Source organism: Muscardinus avellanarius, assembly GCF_963383645.1.
Source record: "Muscardinus avellanarius genome assembly, chromosome: 7".
NCBI classification, from domain to species: Eukaryota; Metazoa; Chordata; class Mammalia; order Rodentia; family Gliridae; genus Muscardinus; species Muscardinus avellanarius.
The window spans coordinates 87,478,874-87,491,901 of record NC_137793.1 but is presented as its reverse complement, the minus strand read 5'-3'; the positions used below and the strand labels follow the sequence as shown (position 1 = coordinate 87,491,901).

At 46.1% G+C, this 13,028-nt stretch overlaps 1 protein-coding gene across 1 annotated transcript; it reads right to left on the bottom strand.

The window, feature by feature from the left end:
* Positions 1-2,141: 2,141 nt before the first annotated feature.
* On the bottom strand, positions 2,142-12,705 carry LOC308265344 (tubulin alpha-1C chain-like; the record flags this gene model as incomplete). Its single annotated transcript, XM_080698996.1, has 4 exons — positions 12,486-12,705; positions 10,419-10,567; positions 7,720-8,400; positions 2,142-2,435 (listed from the first exon to the last, which is right to left on the bottom strand). The coding sequence occupies exons 1-4, from the start codon at positions 12,664-12,666 to the stop codon at positions 2,142-2,144; spliced, it is 1,305 nt and encodes a 434-aa protein (XP_080555122.1). The 5' UTR covers positions 12,667-12,705.
* Between the last annotated feature and the right edge of the window lie 323 nt (positions 12,706-13,028).

Here is a 13,028-nt window from a genome sequence, read left to right as displayed (position 1 = left end):
ACTAAGTTGCAGAGGGCCTCAATAAGTAGCTGAGGCTATCCGTGAACAGTGATCCTCTGGTCTCAGCCTCTAGAATGCTGGGATTACAAGTGTGTGCCACTACACCCAGCTAGAGACCCTGTTTCAAAATAAAGAATAAAAAATAGGGCAGGGGAGGTTGAATGCCCCTGTGTCCATCCCCAGACCTGGAAAAAAGAAAAAGAAAAAATAGGGCAAGTATGCCTAACTTGTTTCCCTTCTTTCTATACCTAATTCCCTTCTAAGCCCCAGCCCTTTGAGTACTAGGGGAACCAGAAGGATGTCTACCAGGAACAGCTTTGGAGAAAAAGATTCTAAAATAGAAAATGAACAACTAGAGCAAGGGAAACCTGTGTTGCTTAAATTGGGAAAAAAAAAAAAAAAAGGGGGGGGCAACAAGCCAAGAAGACAAAAAACAGTGTCAGAGCTGAGCTATTAGGGAATCAAGATAAGTCAATAAAGTAGCTGAGGGCGGAGTCTCCTTGGGACTTTGAGGACTGAGGGAAAAGTAAAATAAATAAATAAAAAATAGCCAAGCAGGAGACAGTCAGACCTCTTTTACTTAGAACTGCAATCACAAAGGAAGATAGAAAAATGGAGAGACCCAAGGCCTGGAAATGACAATCACAGCTCCGTGGTAGGCTCAAAGTCTGTGGACCTGAGCTCTGGGATCAGTTAGTCAAGGCTCACAGGTACAGGCAACCACTCTCTAGTTTAACACAAGGATCTAGTCTCCTGAACCCAAAGGAACACCACCGATGACATTCCCAGGCAGCCCAAAGGCTCACTAGTGCTTAGAAAAGCAGCCATATCCCAGTCATAAGCTAATCAAGTGTCTAAAACTCAGAGCAGGCACATTCGGGCCAAGAGTATGGAGAGAGGCCCTTCCAGCGAGGCTGGGAAGGGTTCTGCTCGGTGACTTTACCAGGACAGAGCTGGGTCCCTCAAGATTCCTTACCTTTCAGAGAGCACAGTCTAACACTTCTGCCTGGCGCAGGGGAGTTGTCAAGCACATAATTAAAGGGATGCCTGTTTGAGCCTGGGCTGTCTAGAAGAGGCCATCTGTTTAGCCCTTAGTTGCTGCCAGATCCTTTTACTGACTAAAATACTGATCACTAATCTCAAATACCATGTGACTAGATATGGTTAACTCCTAGAACCACAGTTCCTAACTTCCTCATGAGGGACTCCTTTGAGAATAAGAGATTATTATTATTTTTTGTCTAAAAGGCTTATAGGCACTTAAAAAATGACTTCATATGTTTTTACTTCCAAGTTAAAAATCCTTGCTTTTTAAAAAAATCCTATTTCTTTCTTTCTTTTTTTCTTTTTTTGCGGGTCTGGGGATGGAACCCAGGGGCATTCAACCTCCAAGCTACACCCCCTGCCCTATTTTTATTATTTATTTTGAAACAGGGTCTCACCAAGTTGCAGAGGGCCTCACTAAATAGCTGAGGCTATCTGCTAAACACGATCCTCCAGTCTCAGCCTCCCAAATTCTGGGATTACAAACGTGCGCCACCACGCCTGGCTCAAAAAAAAAAATCCTATTTCTTGAACTCTGTACTTTATTAGACATCAGGGTAGAGCTCTAAATTTTAAGATGGCTGCTGGGGATTGGTCTGTGAATTCAACCTCTACTGCCCTCTGTTGGCCATGAAGAGGGAGAACACATTTAAAGGCTTGATTCTTTTCCAGCCTTGAAATTGAGCAGCTCCTGCCCCCAAATGCTAGGAGCAGATAAACTTTCACTTGGAAGGTTACCCTTCCTTGGGATGGGATGGGGACAAGGGGGCACATATGGACCCACATGAAGCCAAAGCAGGACAGCCCAGGGCTGCATCGGTGCACATTTGTCAGGGTGGTCGGCTCTTACAGGAAGGATATAGCGCCAATCCTCCTGTTGACATTTCCCCGCTGGAGTGCCTGGAGGCAAAGGCCAGCTGCCCCTTAACTAAGGACAGCAAAGGACATCAGGAGGCTCAGGGCTCGCACAGAATCCCGCACCACGGAGCTCCACGCTGCTTGAGCATCGGCTGTATTTGCAGGGGTTTGGAGAAACAGTGGAAGAAGGGATACAGGACTGGGGAGAGAGACACCAGGCACTGCAGCTGCCAGCGCCCCTAGAACTCCTCGCTCTCATCCTCGCCGTCCACAGACTCTGAACCCACTTCTTCATAATCCTTCTCCAGAGCGGCCAGGTCCTCTCGGGCCTCAGAGAACTCCCCTTCTTCCATGCCCTCACCCACAAACCAGTGCACAAATGCCCGCTTGGCATACATCAGGTCAAACTTGTGGTTGAGGCGGGCCCAGGCCTCAACGATGGCTGTGGTGTTGCTTAGCATACACACCGCCCGCTGCACTTTGGCGAGGTCGCCCCCAGGTACCACTGTGGGGGCCTGGTAGTTGATGCCAACCTGAGAAGAAACAGAAAGTGATCTAAGTGCCTGGTTCTATGTGCCCTGGGAGGGGTTTGTACAAGAACTTCCTAACTGGGGAAGGGCAGTCGCTGGGTGTTTGGCTTTTGTCCACCTGTCAAAAGCCAAGGACAGGCCAAGCGTGGTGGCTCACGCTTGTAATCCCCGCGCTTGGGAGGCTGAGACAGGAGGATCGCACAGGTTCGAGGCCAGCCTCAGCTACTTAGTGAGGCTCTCAGCAACTTAGGGAGACCCTGTTTCCAAATAAAATATAAATAGGTCTGGGAGTATAGCTCAGAGGTAGAAAGCCTCTGGGTTCCACCCCCAGTACCACAAAAACAAACAAACAAAAGCCAAGGACAGACCGGATATGGTGGTGCATGTCTATAATTCTAGCACTTGGGGGGCTGAGACAGGAGAATCGCAGGTTCAAGACCAGCTTCAGGATCTTAGTGAGAGTCTCAGCAACATTGCAAGACCTTGTTTCAGAACAAAAACAAAAAATGTCTGGGGCTGAGACCTGAGGAGCACTTATTTGCAACCAGCTTCACCTACTTAGTGAGCCCCCCCCCCACAACTCAGTGAGACCCTGTTTCAAAATAAAGAATAAAAAATATAGGGCAGGGGCTGTAGCTCGGTGGTCGAATGCCCCTGGGTTCCACCCCCAGACCCACAAAATAAATAAATAAATAAATAAATAAATAAATAAATAAATAGGCAAGGACAAAGAAGACGACCACTGCCACAAAAAATCTGGGACATTTTATAAGACAAATGAAGACAAGTACAATGCCTGATTATTGATTATATCCTAACCTTGAAAACTGACCATTAAAAAAATACTTATGATAACTGAGAATGTTTGAATACTTGCTAGGTATTGTTTTGAGGAAGTACTATTAATTTTGTTAGGCATACAAATGGATTTGTGTGTTGAATCGCTAGGGTTAAAAAGGTCAGCAAAGCAAAAATAATATTTAGATGCTAAACCTAGCATATGGATATATGGATATCAGTTGTATTAGTCTCCTTAATTTCCTTTAGTTCAGAAAATTATTATTATTTTTTTTTTTTTTTTGGTACTGGAGATGGAACCCAGGGGCATTCTACCTCCGAGCTACTCCCCCAGCCCTGTTTTTTATTGTTTATTTTGAAAAAGGGTCTCAATGAGTTGCAAAAGGCCTCACTAAGTAACTGAGGCTGGCTGTGAACCTGAGATCCTCCTGTCTCAGCCTCCCAAATACTGGAATTATAAGCTTGTGCTACCAGGCTTGGCTACAACTTCTTAAAATAATTGGATTTCTTTTTTTTTCCCGGGGGGGGGGGGTACTGGAGATTGAACTCAGAGATGCTTCAACACTAAGCTATATTCCCAGCTTTTTTTTTATACTGAGACATGATCTTGCTAAATTACCCAACCTGGCCTCGAACTTGTGATCCTCCTGCTTCAGTTTAGCTGGGATTACAGATGTGCACCAACTCACCGAGCCTATCCTTTTTCTTTTTTTTTTTTCTTTTGCATGTGTGGGGATGGAACCCAGGGACCTTCTACCTCCGAGCTACACCTCCTTCTCTAATTTTTATTCTTTAATTTGAAACAGGGTCTCAGTAAGTTGTGGAGGGCCTCACTAAGTAGTAGCTGAGGCTGTCCGTGAACCACGATCCTCCAGTCCTGGCCTCCCAAATGCTGGGATTACAAGCGTGTGCAACCACGCCCGGCAAGCCTATTCTTTTGCGCAGTTAAGTATCTTCATAACGTGGAGGCAGAAATGGCCCACCTCCTACGTATTCTACTTCTTATTTCCCGTTGCTAGTGAAGAACAATTCTTCACTAGCAAGCAGCTATTATCTTTATGACCAGGAGTCCTTACCTGCCCTGCTGCTGTGGTCATGTCCAGAGCAGCGTTGGAGGGAAAGAAAGCCGGATATTTTCTAATGACATAGCTACCACCTTTAATCCTCCTGGAGTCTTACCCCAGAGCAAAGCTCATAAAACCAAAACTAGGTCATAGCCTAGCACTCTGAGAATGTAACAGGGTGGGGCATAAACCAGTTCTTCTCTATCACCGCAAGAGGAAGTGACTACATTCATAGGTGCAGAACACAAGAAGCTGTCTGATCTTCTGATCTGCATTTTCTCCATAATCTGAGAGTAGGCCTTTCTGCAATTCCAAAAACATTCCCTTCTGAGCAGGAATCATATCATGTCGCCCTATCCCTGGCACATGTGAATGAGGAAACCATTTTTTCCCATCTTGACTGGTATGCCTATAAAATGCCTACCTGCCAGGCTAAGTGAAATGGAATCAATACTTTTCCTTTCATAAAGGCAATATTTCAAGTAGAATCCATCCTGACTTCTGTTCCAAAGGCCTGTCTTCTGGACCAATTGAAATTTATCATGCTAAAAGCATAAGCTGGGCGTGGTGGCACACGCTTGTAATCCAGCATTCGGGAGGCTGAGACCTGAGGAGCGCTTATTTGCAACCAGCTTCAGCTACTTAGTGAAGCCCCCCCCCCACAACTCAGTGAGACCTTGTTTCAAAATAAAGAATAAAAAATAGGGCAGCGGGTGTAGCTTGGAGGTAGAATGCCCCTGGGTTCCATCCCCAGACACACACACACACACACACACACACACACACACACACAAAGCAGCCACCACAGCCTCAGCTACAACTCAGTGAGACCTTGTTTCAAAATAAAGAATAAAAAGCAGGGTTGGGGCCAGGCGTGGTGCGCATGCTTGTAATCCCAGCATTTGGGAGGCTGAGACAGAAGGATCATAGTTTGTGGACAGCCTCAGCTACTTAGTGAGGCCCTTTGCAACTCAGTGAGACCCTGTTTCAAAGTAAAGAATAATAAAAAATAGGGCTGGGGGTATAGCTCGAAGGTAGAATGCCCCTGGGTTCCGTCCCCAGTACCACAAAAAAACCAAAACCAAAACCAAAACAACAAAAAAAATACAGCCAAGGCCGGGCGTGGTGGCGCATGCTTGTAATTCCAGCATTTGGGAGGCTGAGACAGGAGGATCGTGGTTCACGGATAGCCTCAGCTACTTAGTGAGGCCCTCTGCAACTCAGTGAGACCCTGTTTCAAAATAAGAAATTGGGCAGGGAAGTAGCTCAGAGGTCAAATGCCTCTGGGTTCCATCCCCAAACCTGCAAAAAAAAAAAAAAAATACAGCCACCAGCCAGGTATTGTGGCGCACACTTGTAATCTCAGAATTTGAGAGGCAGAGACAGGAGGATCACAGGTTCGAGGACAAGTTCAGCAATTTAGTGAGACCCTCAGCAACTTAGAAGAGACCATGTTTCAAAACAGAACAAAAGCCGGGCTTGGTGGAACACGCTTGTAATCCCAGGATTTGGGAGGCTGAGACCGGAGGATCGCGATTTGCCGACAGCCTCAGTTACTTAGTGAGGCCCTCTGCAACTGAGACCCAGTTTTAAAATAAAGAATAATGCCAAGCATGGTGGCACACGCTTGTAATCCCCACGCTTGGGAGATTGAGACAGGAGGATCGCACAGGTTCAAAGCCAGCCTCAGCTATTAGTGAGGCTCCCAGCAACTTAGTGAGACCCTGTTTCCAAATAAAATATAAAATAGGTCTTGGAGTACAGCCTGGAGGTAGAAAGCCTCTGGGTTCCACTCCCAGTATCACAAAATGAAATAAAATAAAATAAAGAATAAAAAATAGGGCAGTGAGCCGGGCATGGTGGCGCACGCTTGTAATCCCCGCGCTTGGGAGGCTGAGACAGGAGGATCGCACAGGTTCGAAGCCAGCCTCAGCTACTTAGTGAGGCTCTCAGCAACTTAGTGAGACCCTGTTTCCAAATAAAATATAAAATGGGTCTGGGAGTATAGCCCAGAGGTAGAAAGCCTCTGGGTTCCACCCCCAATACCACACACACACACACACACACACACACACACACACACACACACAAAATAGGGCAGCGGGTGTAGCTCGGAGGTCAGATACCCCTGGGTTCCATCCCCAGATCCACCAAAAGAACAAAATTAAAATAAAATAGAATAGGGCTGGAAATGTAGCTCAGAGGTAGAAAGCCCCTGGGTTTCATTCCCAGTACCACAAAAAATAAAAATAAAAATAAAAATAAAAAATAGGATATACAATATTTTCTTTTATTTTTTAGGGAGTTTGTATATTCTTCTGTTGCCTGTGCCATTGAAATCATATCCAAGAAATCACTGCCAATTTCAATGTTGTGAGGTTTTATGACCCAGATTTTCTCCTAAAAGTTTATAGTCTTAAGATTTATATTTAGGTCTTTTATCTATTTTGAGTTAATACTTGTATATGGGATTAGGTAAAGGTCCAATTTTATTCTTTTCCATGTAATTATTATTTTTCAACAATATTCAGTTAAAAGATTATTATTTCCACCACCAAATGTTCGTGGAAACCTTGTCAAAAATAACTTGACAATATAGGGAAGAATTTAGCTCTAGGCTTGTATTTAACTCCAATGGTCTATATATCTGCCTTTAGAACAGTACTACACTGTTTCAATTATTGTAGCTTTATATGGTTTGAAATCAGAAAATATATATCTGCTAGCTTTGTTCTTTTTCAAGATCGTTTTGGGTATCTATAATTCATATTCCATATTAGGATAGATTTTTTTCTGAAAAATAAATATATAAATATATGATAGTTTCACCTAAAAAAACAGAAAAAAATATGCTCTAGTAAGAAAGAAAGCAAAAAGAAATATTGAGATGCTATCTTTAAATCATCAAACGCTTGGTATCAGACAAATGAAACTGTTATGTGAGATTATCATTTTTAATTTTGGATAAATTGCTATAATACTAGATGTCAACCACTAAGCCAAGCATGGGAAGGAGGGATGGGGAGAGAATGGGGTGGGGATCGGGTGGGGGCTGACTGGGCGATGTGTGCATGTATGTCTACAAAAGTTTGTATCCCACTATGATGTATGAATACAGTGCACCAATAAAATAAAATAAAAATAAAAATAAAAATAAAAATAAAAAATAGGGCAGCAGGTATAGCTCAGAGGTCAGATGCCCTTGGGTTCCACGCCCAGACCCACAAAAAAAAAAAAAAAAAAGAACAAAAATAAAATAAAATAGGGCTGGAAATGTAGCTCAGAGGTAGAATGCCCCTGGGTTCAGTCCATAGTACCACAAAAAAAAATAAATAAATAAAATTACATAGTCACCCAGTGTATTTGTCCTTCATGCCTGTAGCTCTATAAGCCCCATGCTAACTCTTCCCTTCACCCCGACTTGCCTTGAAACCCGTAGGACACCAGTCTACAAACTGGATAGTGCGCTTGGTCTTGATGGTGGCGATGGCAGCGTTCACGTCCTTGGGCACCACTTCTCCACGGTAGAGCATGCAGCAGGCCATGTACTTGCCATGGCGGGGGTCACACTTGACCATCTGATTGGATGGTTCAAAGCAGGCATTGGTGATCTCCGACACGGAGAGCTGCTCGTGGTAGGCCTTCTCAGCGGAAACAATGGGTGAGTAGGTCACCAGGGGAAAGTGGATGCGGGGGTAGGGCACCAGATTGGTCTGGAATTCTGTGAGGTCCACGTTAAGGGCACCGTCGAAACGCAGGGAGGCAGTGATGGAAGACACAATCTGGCCGATGAGCCGATTGAGGTTGGTGTACGTTGGGCACTCGATGTCCAGGTTGCGGCGGCAGATGTCATAGATGGCCTCATTGTCCACCATGAAGGCACAGTCCGAGTGCTCCAGGGTGGTGTGGGTGGTCAAGATGGAGTTATAAGGCTCTACAACCGCTGTGGACACTTGGGGGGCTGGGTAGATAGCAAATTCCAACTTGGACTTCTTGCCATAGTCAACAGAAAGCCGCTCCATCAGCAGGGAGGTAAAGCCCGAGCCAGTGCCCCCGCCAAAGCTGTGGAAGATCAGGAAGCCCTGGAGTCCAGTGCACTGGTCAGTCTAGAATAGGAAATAACATGGCTAAGGATTAGAACACCAGGTCGTCTGTCCCAAAGCATCTCCTTGGGGAACTCTTTGTCCAGAAAAATGCTTGATAACTAACTACAGTTGCACTTAGTTTTCTATATTAAAGACTTTGAAGAAAGAAGACTTTCAAGGCCTCAGCAATAGGGCCGGGGGCATAACTCAGAGGAAGACACTCCTGAGTTCCATCCATAGCACTCCCCTCCCCAAATACACACATCTACATTTCCATTATCCGCCGGGTGTGGTGGCGCACGCTTGTAATCCCTGCGCTTGGGAGGTGGAGACGGGAAGGAAGCCAGCCGTACTGGCTTAAGAGACCCTGTTTCCAAATAAAAAAGTATAAGAAGGATTTCCAGGAACCCCAGTACCACCAAAAAAAAAAAAAAAAAATTTTCTATTATCTCCCCCTCAAAGTTTCCTCATGTCTTTCTGCTTCACCTTAAGAGAAGTGTGAAAAGAATATTTACAAGAGGTTTGGAGTTCTTGGGAAATGCTGACCTAGGAAGGCACCGTTATGTGCGCAGTGGCAGGGACGAGGCTGGGGAGATGAGGGCAAGGGCGGGGACACAGGATTTGCAGAGAGCTGGACCTGCTCCATTTAGCTGCGGAAGAGTGAGAATGAACATACAGATTCCCAGGCCCTACTTCACACTGGAACCCAAGAAACTGCGGGTCTGCTAAGTACCCATGGTAATTCTGACATAGCCATTCTTTGGATCAGAAAAGCATCAATCTATACCAGATGCATGGGTAATGCAGTAAAGGTCTAGCCCTGGGAAGTGTTTTAATTTTTATTTTTATATTTTTGCTGTACTGGGGATGTACAGTACTGGGGATGGAACCCAAGGGCATTCTACCTCTGAACTACACTCCCAGCCCTATTTTTTCTTAGTCTTTTTATTTATTATTATTATTATTATTATTATTATTATTGGTGGTACTAGGGGTGGAACCCAGGGGCTTTTTACCTCCAGGCTATCCTCCCAGACCTATTTTATATTTTGTATTTGGAAACAGGATCTCACTAAGTTGCTGAGAGCCTCACTAAGTAGCAGAGGCTGGCTTCAAACCTGTGCAATCCTCCTGTCTCAGCCTCCCAAGTGCTGGGATTACAAGCGTGCACCACCACGCCTGGCTAGTCTTTTTATTTTGAAACAGGGTCTCATTGAGTTGCAGAGGGCCTCACTAAGTAACTGAGGCTGTCTGCAAACTGCAATCCTCTGGTCTCAGCCTCCTGAATGCTGGGATGACAAGTGCGCGCCACCGCACCTGGCTGGAAGTGCTTCATTTTCATTTTTGAGGAGAGCACAAAATCCCAGTCCTTAGGTCATTCCCCAAGCCCTTGGTCTCTACTGAGCAGCAAAGAGTATGTCTAGACAATCCCTGCAGAGAGACAGAGCTAAAGCTGGCTCCCAGCTGGCTTGCTCCTGGCTCTCAGTGCCTTGGACAAGAAGTGGGTAAACTGGAAAAGTGGTTAAGAGCCAAGCAGGAGCCTCTCCCAGCTTGTAAGACCTGCAATAGGAATCTAAGAATAACAAACTGAACAGCTGTGGAGATGGATCAAAGTTCAAAGAAGGCTTGGAACCTATAGTTATACCTGGCAAACTCAAGGCAGAGCAGGTTATTTTGCCTTCCAAACCTAAATGCACACCCAGGCCAGACACACAGCTCCCCCTAGGGGACGCTGACTAGAAGACAGGACAGAGGAATGATGTTGGGCTGTGGCTCCCCTTCCTTTTTTGGGGGGGGATGGTGGTGGCGGTACTGGGGATGGAACCCAGGGGCTTTCTATCTCCAGGCTACACTCTAGCCCTATTTTATTTTTTATTTGGAAACAGGGTCTCACTAAATTGCTGAGGCTGGCTTTGAATCTGCAATTCTGGTCTCTATATGATTACCCTTCTTCCTGTGTGTTTAGCCTCCCAGCCCAGGGAGGGACACTAAGGAGGCAACGACCTCCTGCAGGTGCCTGGACACCTGGTCATGCTCACCAGTTTTCGGATTCGCTCCAGCACCAGATCGATGATCTCCTTTCCCACGGTGTAGTGTCCCCGGGCATAGTTGTTGGCAGCATCTTCCTTGCCAGACATCAGCTGCTCAGGGTGAAAGAGCTGCCTATAAATGCCAGTTCTTACCCCATCTTGAGGGGAAAGAGAAGATAAAGGTAAGAGAGGCTGGTCTCATTCCCAGGAGGACACAGCCCTAGAACCTTTGCTCCTAAGCTCCCAGGTGTAACCACACCATAGAGTGATAGACACGCAGAGCTCCAGAAGCCACTTCCAAAGCCAGGTCTCACTTGGGCCCAAAGGGAAAGTCAGGGGCATCCCTTCTCTCTGATAATAACCACTCCATTTTTTTGGTGAGAAATCAGTCTTCAGAGGAATATAACTTAAATTTATTTGGAGTAAGACTATAGCTGAAAGGCTGGGCAAGCATGGTGGCCCACACTTGTAATCCCAGTACTCTAGAGGCTGAAACAGGAGGATCATCGGTTTGCAGCCAGCCTTAGCTACTTACTGAGGCCCTCTGCAACTTAGTGAGACTTTGTTTCAAAATAAAGAAATAACCTCAGCTACTTAGTGAGGTCCTTTGCAACTCAGTAAGACCCTGTTTCAAAATGAAGAATAAAAAATAGGGATAGGGATTTAGCTCGGAGGTAGAATGCCTCTGGGTTCCATCCCCAGTACTGGGGGGGGGGGGGAGCCAGGCGTGGTGTCGCTGGTTTATAATCCCAGTACTTGTACTTGGGAGGCTGAGACAGGAGGATTGCAGCCTCAGCTGCTTAGTGAGACTGTTTCAAAATAAAGAATGAAAACGGGGGGAGGGGTTGGGGGTATAGATCAGAGGTAGAATGCCCCTGGGTTCAAGTTCCAGTACCGCAAAAACAAATAAAAACAAAACAAGCAGCCATGTATGTATGGTAGGGCACAACTGTAATCCCAGTACTTGGGAGGCTGAGACAGGAGTATCACATGAGTTCAAAGCCAGCCTCAGCCCCTACCAAGATTCTGTTTCAAGTTAAAAATAATAGGGTTGGGGATGTAGCTCAGAGGTAGAACACTGCTGGGCTCAATCCCTGGAGGATCGAGGTTCACGGACAGCCTCAGCTACTTAGTGAGGCCCTCTAAAACTCAGTGAGACCCAGTTTCAAAATAAAGAATAAAAAATAGGACAGGGGGTGTAGCTAGGTCAAATGCTCGTGGGTTCCATCCCCAGACCCGCAAAAATAAATAAATAAATCAGAAAACCAGTACAGTTTAATATGTAAAAACAGTATCTTTAGAAAGATGGGGGAGGGGTAGACTTTTCATGAACAGGAAACTGAGGAACTCCAGATGCAGCAGGGAGAAGACAGAAAAGCTTGAGGAAGAGCCGGGCGTGGTGGCGCACGCGTGTAATCCCAGCATTCGGGAGGCTGAGACCGGAGGGTCGTGGTTCCACAGACAGCCTCAGCTACTTAGTGAGGCCCTCTGCAACTCAGTGAGACCCGGTTTCAAAATAAAGAATAAGAAATAGGGCAGGGGGTGTAGCTCGGAGGTTGCATGCCCCTAGGTTCCATCCCCAGACCCACCAGAAAAAAAAAGAAAGAAAGAAAGAAAGAAAGAAAGAAAGAAAGAAAGAAAAGAAAAGAAAAGCTTGAGGAAGCCACAATAGCCAAGTTCACAAGTTCACACAGGCTCACATCCTATCAGGAGGCTGATTTCAGTGAAGGCTAAGCAGGGGCTATTAGGAATGCTCTCAGCTCTCAGTTCCTTAGGCATGAGCCTGAGAGAAAAGAGTTTAACACTTTTGCTTTTATTCATTCCTTTATTTGGTTTTCATTCTAGGTCTGACTATTGACTCCCATCTGGCTGTTTCCAGGCCCAGCTGTACAAATGATATTTCTGTCAGCACAGGAAACTCTCAGGACCCTTCCTGAAGATAACACCCAGACAAAAACACACTTCAGACTCTGGTGTTGTGCTTGGCAAGGGACTGCCCGCATTCCAAGTTTTTCCCCCTACGCAGAACTCCCCACTGACTTTGGGGCTGGCCAGAAACAGGGTGTGCCCACTCACCTATGACCGCAGGCTCCAGGTCCACAAAAACAGCCCGGGGCACGTGCTTGCCGGCCTCTGTTTCATTGAAGAAGGTGTTGAAGGAGTCATCACTGCTCCCCAGGGTCCTGTCACTGGGCATGGTACCGTTGGGCTGGATGCCATGCTCCAGGCAGTAGAGCTCCCAGCAGGCACTGCCCATCTGCACCCCAGCCTGGCCCACGTGGATAGAGATGCATTCTCGCTGGGAGGGGCAGAGGCAGAGTGAGATGTTGTGAGTGGAGTGAGAAGGGATCCAGAGCTTGAAAAACCTTCCCTGGGAGCACCCTTATCTTCCCCCTCTGAAGCCTAATCTGAAACCCAAAAGCTGGGGTCTTTTTCTAAGCTCCCCTACACTTGAACCCAAACTACTTCAAGACCATCATCTTCCTTTCATTTACTCAGGGTTTAAGAAGAAAGTGATTATACTCAAGGTCTTTGGGGATATGAACCCCAAAAAGCCAAAACTGAGCAGCCAAATCCTGCTGCAGAGTTAGTTCCCTCTCTGCTGGCTGGGGTGGCTTG